The 25,727-nt window shown below is 45.4% G+C and overlaps 1 protein-coding gene and 1 long non-coding RNA gene across 2 annotated transcripts; one reads left to right on the forward strand and one right to left on the reverse strand.

Annotated features, from left to right (window-relative positions):
• Positions 1-370: 370 nt before the first annotated feature.
• On the reverse strand, positions 371-3,344 carry CHP2 (calcineurin like EF-hand protein 2). Its single transcript, XM_058710698.1, has 7 exons — positions 3,144-3,344; positions 2,631-2,703; positions 2,454-2,534; positions 2,192-2,322; positions 1,930-1,991; positions 803-925; positions 371-604 (listed from the first exon to the last, which is right to left on the reverse strand). The coding sequence occupies exons 1-7, from the start codon at positions 3,208-3,210 to the stop codon at positions 551-553; spliced, it is 591 nt and encodes a 196-aa protein (XP_058566681.1). The 5' UTR covers positions 3,211-3,344; the 3' UTR covers positions 371-550.
• A 38-nt stretch (positions 3,345-3,382) lies between these two features.
• LOC131501017 (uncharacterized) lies at positions 3,383-24,718 on the forward strand. Its single transcript, XR_009256573.1, has 3 exons — positions 3,383-3,548; positions 4,874-5,157; positions 24,590-24,718. It is a non-coding gene; the product is annotated as an uncharacterized LOC131501017 (long non-coding RNA).
• The last annotated feature ends 1,009 nt before the right edge of the window (positions 24,719-25,727 follow it).

Below are 25,727 nucleotides of genomic sequence, written 5' to 3' on the forward strand. Positions count from 1 at the left end.
GCACGTAGGCCAATGACACTCCGCTTAGAATTACTGAAAAAGGAAATCCCTTCCCACTGGATTACTAGGCTAGTAGGATGGGAGCCTGGAGCTGCTGGTGGCCATCCTCCCCCATGAGGAAAGAGGCCCCTGAGAATAAAGCCAACACGAAAGCTGATTGAGGGAAATTAATAACTGAGTCCTAATAGCATGACAGAAGTCCTTTGACACTAACTGTGCCTGAAGACACCTCCAGACTTTTCCAGTATATTGAAGATACTTTCAAACCTTTTAATTATGTGAGTCCATAAAATCCCTTTTTTACTTAACTCACGTTAAATTGGGTTTTCAGTGGCTTGCAACCACAAGATCACTGGCTGATTCACAAATCTGACATCAAATGAGCTAGACTTTATTTGGTACACACGCTTCCAGCTTGCCTTCCTTGGCCCCAAAGAGAGTTTAGCTTAGACACAAGAATATAGTTTACTGGGGCCCTGCCTCTGCAGGGGCTGAAGACAAATCCCGGGCTGAACTGGTCTGTGTAAGGCAGCCAAAGGCACAAAGGGGGTCACTTCAGGATCCGTATGCTCATTTTCTGTTCGATGTCCATCTTCTCCAAGGACTGTGGGGGGGGGGGGGGGGATGGGTGGTGGTCAAGAGCCCAGTCCTCTAGGCTTTCAACCTCCTCTCCCATCCCCAACGCTACACCCCTCCTTGGCTGCCCCTCTCCTTCCGCCCACCTCCTTCTAACTGCCTTTCCCAAGTGCATCTGTCCCAGGGCCTCCTGACATCCACTCCCCAGGCCTGAGGGCATTGTGACCTTGGTGAACTCCAGGAAGGACACGGCCCCATCTCCATCTTCATCTGCTTCCTGCACCGTGCGATCGGCGATGCTCTCCAACTGCTCTTCTGTCACCTGCACCCCAACCATCAGCCGGAGGACCTGGGAGGTGCGGAGGGCACCAGAGGAGTCAACCCCATCCCTCAAACCTTGCCCGCATCATCCCAAATGTTACTACCAATTTTGTAATCTTCCCCTCATCCACTTCTTCACTCCCTAGCATCTCCCCCCAGTAATTTCCCCTACTGCTTCTCCACTCAAACCCCCGCCTGTCCCTCACTATCCCACACTCACCTCAGTAGTATACCCAAACTCATCACCCAACCCCAAGCCTTAGAACCCAACCTCCTCCCATCCCCCACCGCAACCTCCCACTATTCCCCATTCTACCCACCCACCCCCCTCACAACATCTATTCCAGAGTTTCTGAATCTCAGCACTGTTGACATTTGGGGCCAGTTAACTCCTTGCTGTGGGGGGAAACGGGGGCTATCCTGTGTATGGAAAGATGTTTAGCAGCATTTTTGACTTCTACCCACTAGATGGCAGTAGTGCTGCCCCGCCCCCGGGTGTGACGACCAAAAATATCTCTAGATATTGCCAAGGTCACTCAAAAGGCAAGATCGCCCCCGTTCAAGAACCACTGATCTATTGGGTCGTCTGCGTGGCTCGGTTGGGGTTAAGCCACGGACTCTTAGTCTGGGCTCAAGTCATGATCTCGTGGTTGGTGAGATCAAGCCCTGCCTTGAGCTCTGCTCTGACAGTGGGAAGCCTGCTTGGGACTCTCTTTCTCTCTTTCTGCCCCTACTCCAATCACACTTGTGCATGCGGGCTCTCTCTCTCTCTCTCTCTCTCTCTCAAAATAAATAAATAAACTTTTAAAAAGAACCACTGATCTATTTCCAACCTCATGCCCAACTGTTCCCCATCCCATTTCCATAGACCTCACCCAATCCCTGTTTCTCACTCAATACCCCAATCATCTGCGACCACCATGGGCCAGTCATCTGCACCGCCCCCCCCCACCCCCCCCCCCCCCCCGCAACCTTTCCCTTCGACCACCCACGCTCCACACATCACATCTCTGGTCCTTGCGTCCTTCCAACCTGTAGCATCTCGTGCCGGGAGATCTTTCCGTCCCGGTCCAGGTCATAGAGCTGAAATGCGACTGGAAGAGAATGGAGGAGGGAAAAGGTTCTGGTTCTCTTCCAGAGGAAGAACCCCTGGTTCTTCCCAGCAGGTCACCCTGGAGGAGGAGGAGGGGAGGTCCTCTATAGGCCCGCTAAGAGAGGGAGGTGCCTGGGGCCTCTCACCGGTGTGGTATACCAAGGGTCTCACTTGGGGAGAGGTGGGTCTCCACAAACTCACAGCGAAGTTTGTTCATTCTGCTGTTGAGGGGTTCAGGTTCCTTGGGGTCTCGAATTCCTGGGTCCTCATCATCGATGGGGCGAAAATGAGCCAGGACTCTGACAAAGCCTGGGAAATCCAGACGCAGATTCCTGGGGTGGGGGAGATGCAGTGGTCGCTTTGGCCCTCCCTCTGTCTCCGTTAGATCCCCACCCCCCCCCCCCCCCCCACACACACACACCAAGTTTTTCCCTCCATCTCCCCGCCCCCAGCGAGGCCTCACCCATCAGGGAAGAAGCTGTCTATAATGCGTTCTCCCAGGGGGTTCACGGCCAGAGCCCCAATCTGCTGCAGATCCATGCGGCTGTCGAGTCAAAGTCGGAGGGGTAGACGGAGGGTTAAAGAGAGGAAGGGATCAGAGAGGCAGACGTGGCGGGTCCTAAGGCGAGCGCCCCCTCACCTCAGGTAGCCCTTCTTGTTCCTGTCCAGTGCCCGAAACCGGTGGTAGAGGCGGAGCAGACTGGCCTGCGAGACTGCGGGACGGAAGGCGGAAGGGTGATGCGGCCGAGGGCGCTCGGGACCCGCCACTGGACCCTCCCCGGGCGGTCCCGGGCCGTGGGAGGGAACCGGGATTCGCCGGAGGGGACGCTCGCCGGGGACCCGGGGCCGCGCGGCCGGGCTGCAGGGGGCGTGACGACGCCCGGAGCCGTGTCCCTGCGCTCCCGCCGGAGACCCGAGGAGCCGACGCCAGCCGCCTCCCTCCTGTTCCCCTCTCCGCCCCCCCCCCCCGCACCCCTGCCGGGCTCGAGGACACCTGGCCGCCAAGCCCGGGGCCCTGACGCGCCCCAGACCTGGACCACGGGAGCCCCGGGAGCCCCGGGAGCCCGCGCCTGCGATCCCGGGCGCCCTCCGGGCCCGCCCCATCTCCCCGGACCCCCCGCATCTTCGGGTCAGAGCCCCGCGCCCCGCTCACAGCCGGTTTCCCGCCGGATGCTGTCCGCGTCGGGGATGCGCGCGGCGTGGGAGCCGAGGGAGCCCATGGCTGCGCCTGCTGAGCCGCCCGGCCCCGCGCGCTAGCCTCCCGCTCCCGGGCGCGGCCGCCCCCGTGACCCCAGGGCCGAAGGGCGCAGGCCTGGCGCGGAGCCAGGCTCGGGAACCCCCGCGTGCCTCGCCTCCCACCCGCGACCCGGGCGAACAGAAAACAATGCCTGGGGTGGCGGGGTCAGAGGGGCGGCGCGAACAACGGGGCGTTTCATCCCGAGGTGGTGAGGTTGCCAGGGCCCCGCCTGCCCCACGCCCGCCAGGCCAGCTCTGCGTTCTCACGCCGCGGGACACGCGACGCGAGTCCCCCGGGCAGGGCCCCCACTCACGGCTCCCGGTGAGTAAGGCTGGGGGTTCCGACTTTATCATCCACAGACAGAATCCACGTCCTTCTGGGAAGGGGGCCGGGGGGGTGGGGAGGGGAGCTGGACCCATTTGTCCCAGTCCCAGCTAGGGGCCCCTTCCCTGGGCAGGAGGGCCGGGCAGAAGAGACGTTGAAGGACCCCCGAAGAAGAGTGGAGTGGGAAGGGTCGTGAGCGGATGAGGGCAGCTGGTTTGAGTGGGAAAATCACTGGATGTGGAAGGACTGGATGGGGGCCTCAGCTATGCGGTTAACCCTGGACAAGCCAGTGTGACTGCGTTGCACCTCTTCTGTTCTGTCGACGCAACGTAATTGTTGATGCTTAATGGAGTCACTGCTTAAAAATCAGGAGATTTAACCAGAAATCCAGTTCCCAGCTTCTGAGAAATCAGAAGTTTAAGAAGCCACTAGACCCCCTTACCTTGGCTGTACCTGGAGCACAGGTCCTATGTGTAATTGGGGCATCTCAGCCTGTCCACTGGGCACAGTCCCCACCTGGCTTGGTTCACGTCCTTATGTATCCCGTGGTGCCCCGGTAGAAGTTCCAGGCTGGAAGGCCTTGGACCTCGGGCCAGCCCTCAAACACCATGGGAATCCACAGTCCAGTGAGGAGGTTACAAACATCACCGTGACCAAGCTTAATGTAATAATCATGGTAACAACAACAAAGGCTCTCTTTTTTCTAGTACTCACCATGAGCCAAGCACTTTGTGAAACACAGTGTACATGATAAGCTCACACTCCTAAAAGCACCTGCTAGACTGCCTGCTTCCCGCTTTCACACGATGGAGGCTGCCAGGGGGGTGGTTATGAACTATTTGTAAATCATGTGTCCTCGGCAGGGCACATATCCCCCCAAAGGGGCAAAGAATCCTATTCTTTTTATGTATAAAACACAAATGTACATATAGTGCATAAATAGATATATAGTGTCTCTGTGGTATTAAAATTTCATAGCCTTAAAATCTCACGATTAGGAAAAATAGTCTAAAAATGCTCCTTAAGTGAGGGAAGTAATGAACAAAAGGTTGAGAAACTCAGCTGTAAAAGAATGGGCACCACAGGTGTCCAGGTTTAAATCTATCATTATCCCATCTTCCCCCATCATAATCACACATTTACACCAATTTCCAAGAGGAAAAAATATATAAGCCATTTATTACAAGGGTTCAAGTTCATAGCCACCCTGGAGAGAGAGAAGCTGGAAAAATAGTGAATCTCTAGTCAAAGCCTCCGTGCAAAGGCTTGGATCAGCTCGGCCTTGAAAATATTGATCTAAGAAGTGCTTACTTCTCTTTCAGATACTCCAAGGACTGAACAACTGGCATAAGAAAGGCCTGATTCCCTTCCAGATGTCCCCCAAGGACTGAAGCGTTCGGGAAACCACACTGCTCCCTAATGAAGCCCAGCAACCACTCCTGTCCACAGCTGTGAGTGAGGCTGTGAGTGTAGTTCGGGTTAGGTCCTGAACCCAGGAGGGGCTGAGAGTCCCTGGGATCTGCAATAACCACCTCAGGCCAGTGTGGGATGTTGATCTTGGAAAGAGCTTCTCCAGCCTTAATCTCTGAGTCAGCGCTCCCGGAAGGTAAGTTAGGCCAGAGAGTAATTAACAACTCCCATCCACACACTATCATCACAAGCCTAGAGGAAAACACTATATGCTAGGACCCGTTCGTGCTTCATGCACATAAGTAGAGTTTAAATCAACTTCACCGTATACCTGGCAACATCTTTTGAGGGGGAGCACTTAAAGGGGAGATGGTGGGGTGCCCGGCTGGCTCAGTTGGTGGAGCATGTGACTCTTGATCTTGGGGTTGTGAGTTTGAGCCCCACGTTGGGTATAGAGATTACTTAAAAAATAAAATCTTAAAAAAATAAAATTAAAGGAGAGATGCTCTGGGGAGAATTTCATCTGCAGAATTGTAGGGCAAAAGCAGCCATAGACTTTACTTGAGCAAAGAGACCTGTGTTCTTTAAAAAAAAATATTTTTTAATGTTTATTCATTTTTGAGAGAGAGACAGAGCATTAGCAGGGGAGGGGCAGAGAGAGAGAGGGAGGGAGACACAGAATCTGAAGCAGGCTCCAGGCTCTGAGCTGTCAGCAGAGTGTCTGATGTGAGGCTTGAACTCACAAACCTCAGGATCGTGACCTGTGCTGAAGTCAGACACTTAACTGACTGAGCCAACCAGGCACCCTAGACCTGTCTGTGTTCTAATAAAACTTCACTTATGGACACTAAATTTGAAACTCATATAATTTCCTTGGGGCACAAGGCATTATTCTTTTCTTTCCAGCCATCTAAAAATGAAAACCAGGCACCTGGGTGGCTCAGTCCCTTGGACATCCGACTCCAGTTCAGGGCATGATCTCGTGGTTTGTGAGTTTGAGCCCCACATCAGGCTCTGTGCTGTCAGCGCAGAGCCTGCTTTGGAGCCTCTGTCTCCCTCTCTTTCCCCTGCACCTCCCCTGCTCATACTGTCTCTCTCAAAAATACATAAACATTAAAATTTTTTTAATAAAACAAACAAAAAAAACCCCCAAAAATGTGAAAACTATTCTTAGCTTGTGGGCCATACAGAAACCGGCAGCTGTCTGGGTTTGACCCACAAGGCCATTGTTTGCTAATCCGCTCTAGATTATAATTCTGCATTCTCCACAGGTCTGCTTCACTAAAAGACCAATATGCTTTCTCTTCAGAGCTCTCCAGGAAAAGGAGAATTGGGCACAATGACTAGCATAAACAAGAACCCAGTGGGGCGTATTGTCTGGAGGATCTTGAAGCCAATGGATGGCAATAGGAAGAACTGGCTTTAACTCACCAGTACCAAGCCATCATTCTGGCAGACCCTTGGGACAAGTTTGTCCATCTGGGGAGGGAATCTCAGAACTAAAGCCACACTGGTTTTCGGGCGAGAAGGCTAAAGAATCGAGTTTGGGAAGGGGTATGACGTAGTACAATGCTGGAGAGCTTGACATCAGGAGTCATTACAGGATGGTGTAAGAGTAATCTGGCTGAGGCAGCAGTGTCTCTCTTGGGTATATAGAAATGAAAATCTATATTCACAGAAAACCAAAAGAGGGAAACAGCTGATGAATGGATAAAACATGGTGTATCCACACAATGGTTTACAACTCAGCAATGAAAAGAAAGGAAGTATCAGTACATGCTATAACATGGATGAACATTGGAAACAAGCTAAGTGAGAAAAGCTAAACGCAAAGGACCACATGCTGTGTGATTCCATTTATATGTAACATTAAGAATAGGCAAATCCATAGAGAAAGTAGATTGGTGGTTCCATGGGGGGGGGGGGGGCTGGGCTGTCCAAGGGGGAGAGGCTAGTGGGAGATGGGGAGTGACCGATAGAAGGCAGAGGACATCTTGTTGGGGTGGGTGATGAAAAGTTTTAAAACTGATGGCAGTGATGGTCTCACAACTCTGAATAAACTAAAAAACACTCAATAGTATACTTCACATGGATAGATTATATAGTATGTGAATTAATACCCCAGTAAAGTTGCTATTAAAAAAAAAGAATTGGAGCACCTGGGTGGCTCAGTTGATTAAGTGTCAGGCTCTAGACTTCAGCTCAGGTCATGATCTCACTGTTTGTGAAATCGATCCCCTTGTCGGACTCTGTGTGCTGACAGTGAGGAACCTGCTCGGGATTCTCCTTCTCCCTCTCTCTCTGCCCTTCCCTCGCTCTTACTGCTCTCTCGCTCTCTGTCTCAAAATAAATAAACTTAAAAAAAAAAGAATTTAAGAGAATGTCCTTCCCCTCAGCCTCTCAGACTGGGAAAGGATTCTGTCTCTCTGTCTCTCTCAATTTCACACACACGCTCACACACACACCCCTCCCTATCTGCCTTTTTGCATCTGTGAAGGGAGAACCACACAGATTTCTCTTTGTGTCCTACTCAGATGGCCTTAACCTGTCCCCAGCTGCTGTGAGTACCAGCTCATAACTCATGATGCCCCCTTTCCTGAAAACTGCCCTTACTCAGAAAAAAGGCATGCCTCCTGAGAGGTTATACACACACACTCCAGAGGCCAAGTTCAGCCATTGGCACACAGCCCCACCACCCCTTTGCCTCAAGGTGGAATTTGCTTTGTGCTGAATTTGTGCTCCAGAGCTGCTTTTTTTTTTTTGTAGAATCAGAAAGAAGCTGGCCTTCAGCTGAGACCACATTGTCCTTTTTTTTTTTTAATGTTTATTTTTGAGAGAGAGAGACAGAGCACGAGCAGGGGCGGGGCAGAGAGAGGGAGACACAGAAACCAAAGCAGGCTCCAGGCTCTGAGCTGTCAGCACAGAGCCCTACACAGGACTCGAACACACTGACCACAAGATCATGACCTGAGTCAAAGTCGGACACTTAACCTACTGAGCTGCCCAGGCGCCCCAGCTGAGACCATAGTCTTGTCTTGACTTTTATTCTCTGCCCTATTCTGCTTCCCTCACTTTCTTAACGAATCACACAAACAGGAATCCCGGTCTCTGGTTCTGCCTCCGGGGAACGGGGCTAAGACAGGAAACTTATGGAACAGAGAAGTGAGCAGGGCAAGGGGGAGGTACGACTGGAGGAGAGAGAGAGACAATGGAGAGGGTAGATGATGTCTTCAGTCGACAGGCAGATACAGGACGTGGTGTCCCCAGAGCGGGGGGCAACTTCCTGCACCTCTAAGCTCAGGCTGTATGGAACCCAGCCGGGAGGTGTGGCTCGGAGCTAGGCTGAGGCCATTCTCCCCGTCTGTCCACTGAACCCCATAGTCTTCAGGCACCCCAAGGGTTGGAGGCAACTGGGGCAACACTGGCATTCCTGGACAATAGTGAGGCTTCTCCTGATAGCCCCTGTCCTGCAATCATTCCTAGCAGCAACCAGTGTTGCCCCCACCTTCACATGAATCACCCAGAGTTGCTTAGACACATATATGTATATATACATGGGGGTGCCTCGTTAAGAGAAAGGAATCTGTCTTAGAAGCCTTTCCCAGCAGACTTCCCCTTAGTTCTCATTTGCTGAGGTTTCAACACATGCTCATATAAAAACAAACAACAACACAGCGACACCCCCAGGAAAGGAAACGTGTGACCTGGCCACACATTGGAATCACCTGGTATTTTTTTTTTTAATGCCAGATGCCAGGGGCCCAACCTCAGGCTATTTAAATCAGAGTCCAAGGGTCTAGAGTCAGTGAAAAATTACAGCAAATCTAAAAACTAGTGCTGGGTCATCTCCTATGGGGAGGTGGGGAGGAAGGAGGTGAGGCGCAGGAAGGAAAGGAACAAGTGGGTGGGGCCAATGAGAGGGCAGGGAGAAGAGGCCACGGTGTCTCCGGGGTTTAATCAACAATTCCCCCACACAAGCTCTGTTCCTCCTACTGGTTCACGTGAGCAATAGTTACTGCGCAGGCCAGTCCCGGACGAGAGGGTCAGAGCCGAGAACGAAACAAACACGGTCCCAGCCTTGTGCTTTTTCACTTCATGTCACGCCACTGACGTTCGGGCGTGTCGTGGCAGGTCCTTGAAATTCATGGTGTGGGCTGCTGACAGTACTCACGGTGTGATTATAGCACAGTTGATTCATCCGCTCTCCCCCCGAGGGGCATCCGGATTTCGGGTCTGGAAAGCAATGCTGATACGAACCACTCTGTCCATTGTTCAGGAGTTTTTCCTGGTGCAGAAAGAGTGAAACCACTCCGTCACAGAACATGTGAATATTTAACCCGAGGAGATACAGCCTATGTTTCAGTAGACTGTATTCCCTGCACTTATGTATATGATTTTATGCTTCCGTCACCAATGTATAAGCGGCCCATATATTTATAATCCAAGTGCTCAGGATTTGTGGAATGGCATTAAATAAGTAAAGAAAAGGGGTATTAGTGTCAGGATCAGAGGAATCTCATGGAAACAGAGAGTAGGCAGCTACCTGGCTCCCTCTGGGGGCAGACCATCCTCCACCTCTGCTTTTCTCTTTCTTGGTATTCCTCTCTCCTTCTGCAGGTGAGCATCCTCTAAAAGGCTCCCGGTGCCTGTCTACTCCCTAATTTAGACTTGCCGTTGACTGTGTGTTCCACGGCACCAGCTCTGGCCTGGATCTCACCGTATCTCATAGTTCCAGGGCTTCCCAAACTCTCCTTCCATCAATTCAGATTTTAAGGTGAATAGATCTATTGACATCGCTGGGGTCAGGCATCCATGCCTGGTCCACTCTGAGGCCAAGGAGTCTTGGTCACTTTGAAGCAAACATGACTTCCTAGGTCCACACCTTTGGCGGGGACTCTAAGAGCTATTCCAAAGTAGGAATTACAGGTGAGGCATGCATCCCCAAAGCATTTTCCACGCCAACTTTGCTCTTCCTAAATCAGAAGAGGCCACAGCAGACATACATGGCCAGTTGGCCTCATGCAGATAAACTAGCAATTCCTCCCTTGGCACTGGAAGGCATGAAGCAAAGAATTTAGCATACTGTCTCATCCTACCGTGTAGTTCTTACATGGTAAGAGTTAAGGCAAACAGACACTCTCATCCAGGACAATAGACCACTTGTAGGCAAGAAATTGAGTTCTTAAGTCAATATGTACTTCAAAAAGCAAGTGCAGGGAAAGTTATCCATTAACCACGAAACACAGTATATGTGGCTTTGTAGCTACAAACTTGCATGGTAACCAATACATCTAACTGAATAACTTATGTCAGATAATGAGATCCTGAAAGAAAAATCGCTGTACACCCTTTAACGGATGCTCTACCTCGTCTCCTGACAACAGAATTCAAACTATTAGTTTCCCTCATTTCTGGGTATGTAATTGGAGTCAAAACAGTTAAAACACAGGTCTGGTACAAGCAGTGGGTCAAAATCTAAACACTTGTAAACATCTCCGTTCTCATGGAAAGCTCAAGAAAACTACAGAAGCCAGGTGGTTTGCATGTTTCAGGCCTTGAGATACTGGTAATGATGTTATGAAATCCTCACGATTAGCAAGACTTTTAAAAACTAAGCATCCAATTGAACTGTAGTCTTATGAAGACAAATGCCACTTAAAACTACACGCAGATACCATTTTTTATTTTTGAGATTGGAAAAAATCCAAAAGTTGGGTAAACACTGTGGAGACTGTAGAGAAATAGGCATACTCATCCATTACGAGAGGGTGTGTTAAGTGGCCTAACCCCTGCAGAGGTCACACGGGCACCATCTATCAACATTATAAATGTGTATACCCTGGCCCAGCAGTTCATCTCCTAAGAATTCATGTTACAGAGACACTTGGGCGCTTGTAAAATGGCATGGAGGTAAGGTTATTTGATGCAGCGTTTTTTTCCAGCAAAACCCTGGAAACCATCCAAGTGTCCATCGGGTTAAATAAAGTACCAAGCCATGAGACACAGTGAAGCTATAAAAAAAATTTAAAAATTAAAAAAAGGAACACTTCCTACAAAGTGATATGGACAGGTCGCCAAGATATATCAAATGAAAAAAGTAAAGCACAGCACAGGGTGTATCAGTGTGAAAAAACATGCTATCTTTTCTTTAATAAGTTGAGAGAACACAAAAAAATATGTACAGATATGTATTCATATTTGCATAAATACACCTTGAAGATACCTAAGAAACCAATAGAAGTAGTTGCCCGGAAGGTGGGAGGGCACAGTACAACTTGGGTGCGTGGGTCACAGCAGGTGAAGGGGGAATTTCACTTTATACTTTTTCATCTGGTTAGGTTTGGGGTTTTTTTTTTTTTTTAATAGTGTATTTATTTATTTATTTATTTTTAAAGTTTATTTATTTATTTTGAGAGAGAAAGAAAACACAAGCAGGTGAGTGGCAGAGAGAGAGGGAGAAAGAACCCCAAGCAGGCCCCACACTGTCAGCATGGAGCCTGACACAGGGCTCAAACCCATGGACGACGAGATCATAACCTGAGCTGAAACCAAGAGTTAGACTCTTAACCGACTGAGCCACTCAGGCGCCCCTAATTTTATTGACTCTTTTTTACTTATTTATTTTTGTTTTTAAATTTACATTCAAGTTAGTTAGCATATAGTGCACAATGATTTCAGGAGTAGATTCCTTAATGCCCCTTACCCAATCCGCCCCCCCACAACCTCTCCAGCAACCCTCTGTTTGTCCTCTATATTTACGAGCCTCTTATGTTTTGTCTCCTCCCTGTTTTTATATTATTTTTGCTTCCCTTCCCTTATGTTAATCTATTCTGTGTCTTAAATTCCTCATATGAGTGAAGTCATATGATGTTTGTCTTTCTCTGACTAATTTCACTTAGCATAATACCCTCTAGTTCCATTCACGTAGTTCCAAATGGCAACATTTCTTTCTTTTTGATTGCCAAGCAATACTCCATTGTGTATATATACCACATCTTCTTTATCCATTCATCCATCAATGGACATTTGGGCTCTTTCCATACTTTGGCTATTGTTGATAGTGTTGCTATAAACATTGGATGCATGTGCCCCTTTGAAACAGCACACCTGTATCCCATGGATAAATGCCTAGTAGTGCAATTGTTGGGTCGTAAAGTAGTTCTATTTTTAATTTTTTGAGAAACCTCCATACTGTTTTTCCAGAGTGGCTGCACCAGTTTGCATTCTCAATAGCAGTGCAAAAGAGATCCACTTTCTCCGCAACCTTGCCAACATCTGTTGTTGCCTGAATTGTTTGTGTTAGCCATTGTGACAGGTGTGAGGTGGTATCCCATTGTGGTTTTGATTTGTATTTCCCAGATGATGAGTGATGTCAAGCATTTTTTCATGTGTCTATTGGCGATCTGGATGCTCAGACATGTTCAGTAAGAAGTTTCTGTGGCCAAGACCAAAGAGGTTTTTGCCTGCTTTCTCCTCTAGGATTGTGATGGCTTCCTGTCTTACATTTAGGTCTTTCATCCATGTTGAGTTTATTTTGGTGTCTAGTGTAAGAAACTGGTCCAGGTTCATTTCTGCATGTCGCCATCCAGTTTTCCCAGCACCACTTGCTGAAGAGACTGTCTTTATTCCACTAGATATTCTTTCCTGCTTTGTCAAAGATTAGTTGGCCATCTGTTTGTGGGTCCATTTCTGGGTTCTCTATTCTGTTCCATTGATCTGAGCGTCTGTTCTTGTGCCAGTACCATACTGTCTTGATGATTACAGCTTTGTAGTACAGCTTGAAGTCTGGGATTGCGATGCCTCCTGCTTTGGTTTTCTTTTTCAAGATTACTTTGGCCATTCGGGGTCTTTTCTGGTTCCATATAAATTGTAGGATTGTTTGTTCTAGCTCTGTGAAGAATTTTGCTACTATTTTGATAGGGATTGCGTTGAATATGTAGATTGCTTTGGGTAGTATTGACATTTTAACAATATTTGTTCTTCCTATCCAGAAGCATGGAAACTTTTTCCATTTTTTTGTGTCTTCAATCTCTTTCATAAGCTTTCTATAGTTTTCAGTGTATAGATTTTTCACCTCTTTGGTTAAATGTCTTCCTAGGTATTTTATGGTTTTTGGTACAACTGTAAATGGGATCGATTCCTTGATTTCTCTTTCTGTTGCTTCATTGTTGGTGTATAGGGATGCAACCGATTTCTGTGCATTGATTTCATATCCTGCGACTTTGCTGAATTCATGAATCAGTTCTAGCAGGTTTTTTTGGTGGAATCTTTTGGGTTTTCCATATAGAGTATCATGTCAAATGCGAAGAGTGAAAGTTTGACCTCCTCCTGGCCAATTTGGATGCCTTTTATTTCTTTGTGTTGTCTGATTGTTGAGGCTAAGACTTCCAACACTATGTTGAATAACAGTGGTGAGAGTGGATATCCCTGTCTTGTTCCTGACCTTAGGGGGAAAGCTCTCAGTTTTTCCCACTAAGGATGATATTAGTATTGGGCCTTTCATATATGGCTTTTATGATCTAGAGGTGTCATCCTTCTATCCGTACTTTCTTGAGGGTTTTTATCAAGAAAGGATGCTGTATTTTGTCAAATGCTTTCTCTGCATCTATTGAGAGGATCATATGGCTCTTGTCCTTTCTTTTATTGATGTGATGAATCACGCTAATTGTTTTGCAGATATTGAACCAGCCCTGCATCCCAGGTATAAATCCCACTTGGTTGTAGTGAATATTTTTTTAATGTATTGTTGGATCCAGTTGGCTAATATCTTATTGAGGACTTATGCATCCATGTTCATCAGGGAAATTGGTCTATAGTTCTCCTTTTTAGTGGGGTCAATGTCTGGTTTTGGAATCAAGGTAATGCTGGCTTCATAAAAAGAGTTTGGAAGTTTTCCTTCCATTTCTATGTTTTGGAACAGCTTCAAGAGAATTGGTGTTAACTCTTCCTTAAATGTTTGGTAGAATTACCCTGGAAAGCCATCTGGCCCTGTACTCTTGTTTTTTTGGAGTTTTTTAGTTACTGATTTGATTTCTATACTGGTTATGGGTCTGTTCAAATTTTCTATTTCTTCCTGCTTCAGTTTTGGTAGTATATATGTTTCTAGGAATTTGTCTGTTTCTTCCAGATTGCCCGTTTTATTGGCATATATTTGCTCATAATATTCTCTTATTATTGTTTTTGTTTCTGCTGTGTTGGTTGTGATCTCTCCTGTTTCATTCTTGATTTTATTTATTTGGGTCCTTTCCTTTTTCTTTTTGATCCAACTGGCTAGTGGCTTATCAATTTTGTTAATTCTTTCAAAGAACCATCTTCTGGTTTCGTTGATCTGTTCTACTGGGTTTTTGTTGTTGTTGTTGTTTCAAGAGCATTAATTTCTGCTCTAATCTTTATTATTTCCTGTCTTCTGCTGGTTTGGGGTTTTATTTACTGTTCTTTTTCCAGCTCTTTAAGGTGTAAAGTTAGGTTGTGTATCTGAAATCTCTCTTCCTTCTTTAGGAAGGCCTGGATTACCATATACTTTCCTCTTATGACCGCCTTTGCTGTGTCCCAGAGGTTTTGGGTTGTGGTGTTATCATTTTCATTGGTTCCCATGTACTTTTTCATTTCCTCTCTAACTGCTTGGTTAGCCCATTCATTCTTTAGTAGGATGTTCTTTAGTCTCTGTTACCTTTCCAAATTTTTTCTTGTGGTTGATTTCGAGTTTCATAGCGTTGTGATCTGAAAATATGCACAGTATGATCTCAATCTTTTTGTACTTGTTGAGGGCTGATTTGTGTCCCAGTATGTGGTCTATTCTGGAGAACGTTCCATGTGCATTGGAGAAGAATGTATATTCTGCTGCTTTTGGATGATCTGTTAAGTCCATCTGGTCCAGTGTGTCATTCAAAGCCATTGTTTCCTTGTTGATTTTCTGATTAGATGATCTGTCCATTGTTGTAAGTGGGGTGTTGAAGTCCCCCACTACTCTGGTATTATTATCAATGAGTTTCTTTATGTTGTGATTAATCAATTTATATATTTGGGTGCTCTCACATTTGGCACATAAATGTTTACAGTTGTTAGGTCTTCTTGGTGGATAGACCCCTTGATTATGATATAATGCCCTTCTGCATCTCTTGATACAGTCTTTATTTTAAATTCTAGATTGTCTGATATAATTATGCCTACTCTGGCTCTCTTTTGTTGACCATTAGCCCGATAGATGGTTCTCCATCCCCTTCCTTTCAAACTGAAGGTGCGTTTAGGTTTAAGGTGGGTCTCTTGTAAACAGCACATAGATGGATCTTGTTTTCTTATCCATTCTGTTGCCCTATGTCTTTTGATTGGAGCATTGAGTCCATTGACATTTCAAGGGAGTACTGAAAGATATTAATTTATTGCCATTATGTTGCTTGTAGACTTGAAGTTTCTGGTGGTGTTCTCTGGGCCTTTCTAGTCTTTGTTGCTTTAGGTCTTTATTTATTTGGGTTTTTTTTTTCATCTTTTCTCCCCTCAGAGAGTCCCCCTTAAAATTTCTTGCAAGACTGGTTTAGTGGTCACAAACTCCTTTCATTTTTGTTTGTCTGGGAAACTTTTTATGTCTCTTTCTCTTTTGAATGACAGCCTTGCTGGATAAAGAATTCTTGGCTGCATTCAGCACATTGAATATATCCTGCCACTCCTTTCTGGCCTGCCAAGTTTCTGTGAAGAGGTCTGCTGCAAACCTGATCTGTCTTCCCTTGTTGGTTAAGGACTTTTTTTCCCTCACTGCTTTCATGATTCTTGCCTTGTCTGAGTATTTTGTGAATTTGACTATGATATGCCTTGTTGATGGTCGGTTTTTGCTGAATCTAATGGGGGTCCTCTGTGCTTCCTGGATTTTGATGTCTGTGTCTTTCCCCAGGTTAGGAAAGTTCTCCGCTATGGTTTGCTCACATAGCCCTCTACCCCTTTTTCTCTCTCTTCATCTTCTGGGACCCCTATGATTCTGATGCTGTTCCTTTTTAATGAGTCACTGATTTCTCTAATTCTTAAATTATGCTCTTTTGCCTTAGTCTCCCTATTTTTTCTGCTTCATTATTCTCTGTAAGTTTGTCCTCTGTATCACTGATTCTCTGCTCTGCCTCACCCATCCTAGCTGCCATGGCATCCATTCGAGATTGTAGCTCCGTTACAACATTTTGTATTTCATCCTGACTAGCTTTTGTTTCTTTTATCTCCGCAGGAAGGGATTCTAATCTATTTTTTACTACAACTGTATTCTTATTATCATGATTCTAAATTCCGGTTTAGACATATTGCTTGTATCTGTGTTGGTCAAGTCCCTGCCTGTCGTTTCTTCCTGCTCTTCCTTTTGGATGAATTCCTTAATTTCATCATTTTCAAGTGAGAAAAGGAATTAATGAGGTAAAAAAATTAAAATTAAAAAATATATTAAAATTTAAAAATTAAAAACAAACACACACAAAAAATCAAAAAATGATGCTAGATCCTAGATGTGTTTTGGTCTGGGTGTTGAAAGGGGCTTGATAGATTAGAGAAAAAAGGGGAAAGAAGAAAAAAAAGGAAATTGTTTGAAAATTTGAGTAAATGAATACCCTGAAATAGAATAAAATGAAATGATGGAAATAAAATAGGATTTGAAAAAAATTTACACATGCATAAAAAATATAGAGAAAAAAATTAAAGAAAAATATTTTTTATAAAAATTGAAAGTAAAAATTTCTTTCTGTATTCAAGAAAAAGAAATGAAAAAGAGAAAAAGGAAAAAAAAATTTAATAGATGGACCAGAAAACAGAGTGAAATACGATTGAAATTACTTCATTTTCCCTAGAAGTCAAACTGTGAAGCGCTCTACAGTCCATAATCTAAGCAGGCGGAGAGACTTGTGTTCCTGAAGAGCGAGGTTGGCCGTTGGCAGGGCTTAGTGTAATGGCTCTGTTCTCCACTAGATGGCACTGCTTAGCTTACTGGGGTGGATGGTTGGAGCACCTGTAGGTGCATATGCGCATGCGCGGGAGCGGTGAAAATGGTGTCACCCAGACACCCACTCTCCAGTATCAGAACTCTGTTCTCCCCGATCAGCAATCGCACACCCGTCCTTTGTTTTCGGCTTCCCGCTCCCCGCTTTTATACCGTCTGTGACCAAGCCCCAGGCAGAATCTCCCTCCTGAGTTTTATCTCAGATGCAGCTGTGTTTCCCGACCCCTCACTTCTGAGGAACTGTGGCTTTGACCCGTTCTGCCCCTCTGTGGAGGGTCTCACCAAGCAATGGCCAGGTGCCAGCTGCACCCAGGAACGTTTACAGGAAGGCGTGCTGCTGCCGAGGCCCAGAGACTGCGGCCGAGTGCCAGCCCGCCCCAGAGAAAGTTCACGCAATCGTGTAGCAGCAGTGGTTTAGGAATTATGGAAAATCACAACACGCGTCTGGCACCAGGCTTCGTCCTCAACATCCTTGTTCCAGCACCAGCGAATGTGGTTGTTCTCCAGGGTCTGCTGGGGCCTTGCCTTTGGGGGACCCACACAGCCCCTACCAGGTGTCCTCTCAGCAGGGGAACCGCTTCTCCCCATGTGGCCCAAAGACCCCCGGACTCTACTCTGCCCCTGGGGATTCACCCTTCCCACCAGAGCACCACCAGGTATCGATCTGAGGTGTTTCAGACTCTGCACTCCCCTGTTTATAGAGTCTTAATGGAACTTAAACCCTCTCCTTTCTCCTTTCTCCCTTTTTAGTTCAGTCCCTGCAGCTGTTTCCACTTTTCTCCTTTCTCTCCAGCTGCTTTGGGTGGGGGTGCTTTTCCTACACTCTCCCCCCACCCTCCATCTCCATCCTCTCTGCATGTTAAAACAGCTCCCTGTTTTCTGAGGCTTCTCTCTCCCCCAGTTCACCTTACAGCGCTGCGTACCTGCTGAGTTCTGTGGTTCAGGTTGTGCAGATCGTTGTGTTAATCCTCAGATCAGTTTTCTAGGTGTGCAGGATGGTTTAGTGTTGATCTGGCTGGATTCCATGGATGCGAGATGCAAAAAAACTTCCATGCTGTTCTGCCATCTTGTCTCCTCCTTTTATTTATTCTTTTCAAGTAATCTCTATACGCAATGTGGAGCTTGAACTCATAACTCCAGGATCCAGAGGCACACACTCCACCAACTGAGCCAGCCAGGCACCCCTCATCTGGTTAGGTTTTAGACCATGTGAATTTATTCCCTATTCAAAAATTGAATTATAATAATTGTTTAGTTCAGTGTAAAAGAAAATAAAGTCTAACGTCCAGAATATAAAGCCAAAGCTCTGCAGTCTGAGAGTAGAAAGCATTTTATTAACAAAATCTGATTTTAAAAGTATATGTCAACCCTAATGCTTTTCATCCATGACTCTCTATGGGTATCATATCAAAATAATTATGCTGAGTAAAAGGAGCCAGACTCCCCTCCCCCCAAAAAGGTACATCTCATCTGATGCCACTTTCATAAAACTCCACAAAATGCAAGCTAATCTATAGTGACAGAAAGCAGCTCGGTGGTTGTTGGGGGTGGGGGTGGGGCAGGAAGTGTGGGAAGAAGCAATTACAAAGGGGTACTAGGAAGCTTTTGTGCATGCTGGATATGTTCACTATCTTGATTGCATGATGGTTTTATAGGCATAAACGCATGTCAAAATGTATTAAATTGTGTACTTTTTTAATATGTGCAGTTCATGGTTGATCACACCTCAACAACGCATTTTTTAAAGTTAATGTCACCATTTCCTCTATTTTTTAAATGATTTTTTAACGTTTATTTATTTTTGAGAGACAGAGCATGAGCAGGGGAGGGGCAGAGAGAGAGAGAGAGAGAGAGGGAGACACAGAATCTAAAGCAGGCTCCAGGCTCTGAGCTGTCAGCGCAGAGCCCAACACGGGGCTGGAACCCACAAACCTGGGAGATCATAACCTGATCTCCCGAAATTAGGCGCTTAACTGACTGAGCCATCCAGGTGCCCCTCCTCAGTTTTTTTGTTTTTGCTTTTTTTTTTAATGTTATTTCGTTTTGAGAGAGAAGGAGAGAGAGAGCACAAGTGGGGAAGACGGAGAGAGAGAGGGACACAAAGGGTCCCAAGCAGGCTCTGCACTGACAGCAGAGAACCCAAGGTGGGGTGCAAACCCACAACTGCGAGATCATGATCTGAGCCAGATTCAGACGCTTGACCAACTGAGCCACCCAGGTGCCCCACTATCTCCTCAATTTTTAATTTCAATTTGTTATAGTTTTTAACAAATATATCTATTATTCAGGATGGGAATTATGTATGTAATTTATCAATAGTTCTACATACAGTTGAGGGTGAGTGTTCAAAAACTTTCTGGCTGAGAGAGGCGTGTAATCACAAGTGAATGGGAAAGATTGGTTGAAGCCAGTACAATGCCACATATTTAACTGCTGCACTCTGCTGCCCCCTGCTGTAAGTAGGTTTTATAGCCACCCTTACCTTCGTGCTCAGGATTTTCTTTTCTCTTTTTTTTTTTTACGTTTATTTATTTATTTATTTATTTATTTATTTTGAGAGAGGGAGCGTGCGCATGCGTGAGTGAGCGGGGGAGGGGCAGAGAGAGAGGGAGAGAGAACCCCAAGCAGGCTCCACGCTGTCAGTACAGAGCCCAATGCGGGACTCGAACTCACAAACTGTGAGATCAAGACCTGAGCAGAAACCAAGAGTGGATCACTTAATTGACTGAGCCACACAGGCGCCCCTCAAGCTCCGGATTTTAATGATGAGAAAGGATGACTCCAGAGGCAAATGACTCGAATCCATCTAAAAACAAACTCTTCTAAACCACACACGTGCACACACACACATACTCACACACACACACACACACACACACACTACCCATACATACACATACATGCATGCATATGCCACACACTCACACGTGCGCACACACTTAAACACACTCAAACACACACACACCATACACACACTCACATGCATACACACACACGCACATACCAGGAAGCAGCTCCAGATCTTTTTACCACTACACCCGCCTCAACGGAGACCAGAAGAACCATTCAAAGCCACCAATGAGAAAAAAACAAAGGCAAAGTGATGAGGCCAAAGCTGGAACTTCAAAACCTTTTCACGGGGAAGATGTGGGTGGAAAGGGGTCTTGGATTCCCCTACATGCCGGCATTCCCCTTCATCCTTTCTCACGGTAACGGAAACACTTAAAACCAAGCCTCTTGTCATCCATCCAGTGGACATGAACACTTAACTATAAGAACTATCGTGGACGTGGTCCAAGAACTACTTACCAGTGAGCTCTAAGAGAAGCCCACACTCAGGTAAGGACCTAACAGGTGCCTCTTCACAGTCGTTTCCAAAGGCTTCCAAGATGGGTGAGCCCATGGCTTCCATCTAGGTTTGGTTTGGGGGGAAATTAACTTTTCTTTTCCAATGTTCTTATATTTTATGAAGAAAATGAAACAAAACTACTATATGTGAGACCCATCACTCTTTTACCATAAAGGCACACAGATCCGTAGGTCGACTTCTCTGCTTGGTTTTAACCTTTTACAGAAATATAACCAGCCAGGTCCTGGTAAACTTTTGACAACCAGCTTTCCAAATGCGGTTCTGAAGTGCACATTGGTTGATATTTTTAATTTACCTTAACAACAGGGAAGTGAAAAATAACACAGTAAAGACGTATTTTGGAACTTCACTCATTCTTCCATGATGTGAACACTGTCTTTGCCAAACCAGATCACAGGTTTCCAAGACTGGAAGAATGTCTCCCTGACTTCTTTTATAGCATTCCCAGACACAAAGCACTTTTATTTATTTATTTTTTTTTTTATTTTTATTTTTTTTATTTTTTTTTTTTTTGAGACAGAGAGAGACAGAGCATGAACGGGGGAGGGGCAGAGAGAGAGGGAGACACAGAATCGGAAACAGGCTCCAGGCTCCGAGCCATCAGCCCAGAGCCTGACGCGGGGCTCGAACTCACGGACCGCGAGATCGTGACCTGGCTGAAGTCGGACGCTTAACCGACTGCGCCACCCAGGCGCCCCACAAAGCACTTTTAAATGTAATATGCATTATTAGCATTCCCTTCACTTTCTTCAAGCTAGGCAATCAACAACACGATAAATCAAGCCCCACTTTGCAGCATCTGCTGGCTCCCATGGTGTAAATTCTGCCACTACGACCGATTTCAAGCTGCTGATGTCATGTCACCCAGGGTGCAGGAGCAACCATTACATCGGACTTGGATCGTGCAGAGACCATGGATGTGAATCATCGCAAGAGCAGAGAGAAGTGATTAAAGTCACTTCCTAAAATCATTAGGAAGTGATGAGTTTTGAGTCTTTATTACATCTGCCTTAAATGTAATGTATTTAATTGTGGGTTTATGTAATTCAATTTTTGACGATGGTCGTGATGAACTGGCACTCACAAAATTGTGGGAAATGTAACAATGGGCTCTCGTGAACCACTCCAGCACACCGATGAAATATACATGAAGAAGATTCTACAGAAGTGCCTGGGTGGCTCAGCAGGTTAAGTGTGGGACTTTGGCTCATGTCATGGTCTAGCAGTTCGTGAGTTCAAGCCCCGCGTTGGGCTCTGTGCTGACAGCTTGGGGCCTGGAGCTGCTTCGGATTCTGTGTCTCCCCCTCTCTCTGCCTCTCTCTGTCTCCCCCTCTCAAATATAAATAAACATTAAAAATTAAAAAAAAAAAAAAGAAGAAGAAGAAAAGAAAGAAAGAAATGCCCTACAATCAGCACCCACAGTGAGAAACACAACATAACCAGATCCCCTCAAGCAGACCTCGAGGTTCCTCGCTGTCACAAGCTATTTTCCTCCTCTCCCTTGGTGGGTAGCCAATCCCCTGACTTCAACAGCACGGATTACTGTGCCTCTTTGCAGGTCATACAAATGGAATCACAAACCTGAAGTTTGAAGTGCTACCGACAGAGGCCTCTCGTGAGGCAAAGACGGAAGGCTCCGACAGGACTCGGGAAATGTTCCTCCCAAATCCGGTTCTGGGAGCTTAGTCGCCTCTCTCTCTCTCCGGTGTAAGCCGTGGGTTACTCGTGCCAGGGTGGGAGAAGATAGAGAAATAACCGAGCACGCTATCTGAGCATGAGTGAGTCCCCAGAGGAGATCTCGGGCCACAAGTTTCCCAGGAGAAATAGGGGAACCAAGTTTGGGCAGAGGAATCCCAGCGGGGGCTTTGACCTCAAACCCTGGTGTGGTCTGCCTGGGAGCTAGCTGGGCGATGAGCAATGAGGCCTGCTTCTACCCAGATCATAACAGGCGCGGCTGTCCCCGTGACTCCTTTATCCAGACAAGGTGAACCCCCTGAAACACACATCAAGGGAAACATAGAGGAAAGTACAACACAGAGGTTACGTTCTGGGACTCAGAGCTACATGGGTTTCAATCACTGCCTCTTCACTTACTAGCTTTGTAAACTCGGGCAAATTCTTAACTTCTCTGAAACTTTGCTCATCTATAGAATGGGAACAATAAAACTCTCCTTGTCAGTTGGTTAACGGATTAAGTAAGATCATATATGCGAAGCAAGAAGTCATGTATATTGTTACCGGTGATTATTTTTATACTCAGGGGATGAGGGGAGGACTTCTATTTTGCTGAGATATTACAGGCTGAACTGACAGCATATGGAAATATGGGGGTTAACACTGCTCTGCATAGTATATAAACAGCTACTTTGCTTGGGCAAGGACTTATATGCACATGAATGCATACACACCTCACATATATACATTGACTTTTTCATAAATGGAATAGACAGACGATTTGGGGGGAGAAGCTTTTAAATTTTTTTCCTTTTTGCCACTTTTACCCTTTGGTTAGTATAATATACAGATAGACATGCTTCAGCCTATCATAGAATCTTTGTCAACAAACCAATATATTGCATTCTGTAGTTCTACCCATGCTTGTATAAAATAATTTACATACACACACACAGACACACACACACACGGTTTTACAGAAATAGGTTCCTATAATGCTGTTTTCTGTATCTTGATATTCTTAATATAACATAAAAATCTTTCCAAATTAACAAATATACTCTATTATTTTTAGTGGCTGCATATCACCCTAATGGGTGGATGTTCTATAATTAGGTCAGCCGTTTCTCAGTTGGAGGGTCCGTGCTTTGTTTCTACTTGCTTGCACAGAGCACAATGCTGAAATAAACATCCTTACACCTTTACCATTATAAGCCTTTTAAGATATATGTCTCGATGTGTTTTTTAATACAAAATATTTTATCTTGGGGGCGCCTGGGTGGCTCAGTCAGTTAAGTGTCTGACTTTGGCTCAGATCATGATCTTACAGTTCATGAGTTAAAGCCCCACATCCAGCTCTCTGCTGTGAGCATTGAACCCACTTCGGATCCTCTGACCCCCTCTCTTTCTCTGCCCCTCCCCTGTTCATTCTCTGTCTCTTTCTCGGAATAAATAAACTTAAAAAAAATACTTTATTTCCATGGGGAAGATCCCCCAGAGAGGGTTTTCCAGGCCAAGGCGGTCATGCATTTTTTATTCTTTTATTTACTTTTTTATTTTTTTAATGTTTGTTAAACATTAAAAGAGAGAGAGAGCGCGCGCGCACGTGGGGGAGGGGCAGAGAGAGAGGGAGACACAATCCAAAGCAGGCTCCAGGCTCTGAGCTGTCAGCACAGAGCCCCATGTGGGGCTCGAACCCACGAATCATGAGAGATTGTGACCTCAGCTGAAGTCAGATGCTCAACAGACTGAACCACCCAGGCGCCCCTGCATTTTTTATTCCAAATAGTTTTTAGATTGCATTCACAAAAGTCCGAAACGATTTCCATTTCCACCAGCCCCATGTGAGAGTATGCTTGTTCCCAGGTACCTGGCAGTAATAGGCTTAGCCTTCTTTTTTTTCTTTGTTTAGGCTTTTTACGTCTTTTTATTACGGGCATTTTCAAACATCTCGAAAACAAATAGAATAATATAGTGAACCCCCAAATACTCACAACCCAGCTTTGGCAATTATCAACGTTTTGCCATTACTTTGCCTTCTTTTTAATTTTTGCAAATTTATGGGCATAAAGTGATATACGTGTTACTTTTTAAAAATTGCATTTTTGCATTTCTCTGACTGCTCATGATTTTGAGCACATTTTCACATGTTTGCAGTTGATCTTCTGTGAGTTTCTATTCATAGAGTCTTTGCATAATTTTTGGTTGTTTGTCTTTTTCTTGCCAATTTGTAGGAGCGGTTTGTAGTATATATGTTAATCCTTGTTGTCTTCTGTCTTGCCAATATTTTTCTTTTTTTTTTCAATGTTTTTTTTTAATTTATTTTTGGGACAGAGAGAGACAGAGCATGAACGGGGGAGGGGCAGAGAGAGAGGGAGACACAGAATCGGAAACAGGCTCCAGGCTCCGAGCCATCAGCCCAGAGCCGGACGCGGGGCTCGAACTCACGGACCGCGAGATCGTGAGCTGGCTGAAGTCGGACGCTTAACCGACTGCGCCACCCAGGCGCCCCGCCAATATTTTTCTAATCTGATGTTTGTTTATGGTATCTTTTGTCCTCCTAAAGTTTTTCATTTTTTATATATTTCAAATACATCTGTGTTTTTTTCTCTTTCATAGTTCCATATTTTCTTTAGTGCGTAAGAAACTACCCTCTACCACCAGCAGCGCCATATGTAAGCTGGTACAACCAGTTTGGAAAATTACTCAGCAAAATCCACAGAAGCCGAACATACATACATCCCTATGATCTAGCAGGTCTAGCCAACAGAAATACAAAGATACGGTCCTCAAGAGATAAGTGCGAGAATATTCACAGCACTCCACGATAGCCAAAAACTGGTAGGAAAAACACCTAATGCCCGTCAAGGGCAATTACCAGTAATTATATGAGTTACTATTCATATAATAGTAATAGTGGTAATTACCACATTAGTAATTGTGGTAATTCATGCAATTAATGCATTTTTTTAATTGAAAAAAGAGCCAGACGTAGAAGAGAACATACAGTATGATTCCATTTGTATAAATGTCAAAAATCAGCACAACTAATTTCTGGTGTTGTTAAGTCAGGATAGAGGTTACTCTTAGAATGTGTCACAAGCGACCTTGTGGCATTGCTGGTCATGTTCTGTTTCTTGATCTGTGTGCAGGTTAAATTGATGAGTTCACTGTATAGCCTATGATTTGTATTCTTTTCTGTAAGTTTGATGTATTTTAATAAGAAATTGACAAGATGCACTCGAAAGCCTGCACATAAGTGTGTTTATATCAGCTTTATTCGTAACTGCCGAGATTCAGAAGTAATCAAGATGTCCTTCAGTAGGTAAATGGATAAATAAACTGTGTTACATCAGACGAAAGAATACGATTCAGTGCTAAAAAGAAAGAAGCTGTCAAGCCATGAAAAGACATGGCAGAACCCTAAAAGCAAATTAGTAGTTGAAAGAAACCCATCTGAAAAGGCCACAAACTCTATAATGATCCCAACTATACCAGAGCCTTGGATTGCGGGTAACTTGTCCAATACATTTTAACTTGATAAACGAGTGATGTCTTGCAGTCAAGTAGTATGTGACGCTGAACATCACATGATCACAACTGAGCCAATGGTTCTTCTCTCTCTCTCTCTTTCTCTGTTTTTCACTGCAGGATTGTGGGTGATCATCTCCCATGCTCGGATGCTCAGTCTCAGGCAGAAATCAGTGATGTTTCGGAACGTTGGAACGTGCCCACAACGGACACTGCTGTGTTTTTG

Source organism: Neofelis nebulosa, chromosome 18, assembly GCF_028018385.1.
Source record: "Neofelis nebulosa isolate mNeoNeb1 chromosome 18, mNeoNeb1.pri, whole genome shotgun sequence".
Lineage (NCBI taxonomy): Eukaryota > Metazoa > Chordata > Mammalia > Carnivora > Felidae > Neofelis > Neofelis nebulosa.

Bases quoted from the DNA above. Each gene is read 5' to 3' on its own strand.
- CHP2 (XM_058710698.1), bottom strand. From the start codon at position 3,210: ATGGGCTCCCTCGGCTCCCACGCCGCGCGCATCCCCGACGCGGACAGC. The intron at 2,704-3,143 runs GTGAGCGGGGCG...TCCGTCCCGCAG, and splicing joins CATCCGGCGGGAAACCGGCT to TCTCGCAGGCCAGTCTGCTC. The intron at 1,992-2,191 runs GTGAGTTTGTGG...ATTCTCTTCCAG, and splicing joins CAGAATGAACAAACTTCGCT to TCGCATTTCAGCTCTATGAC.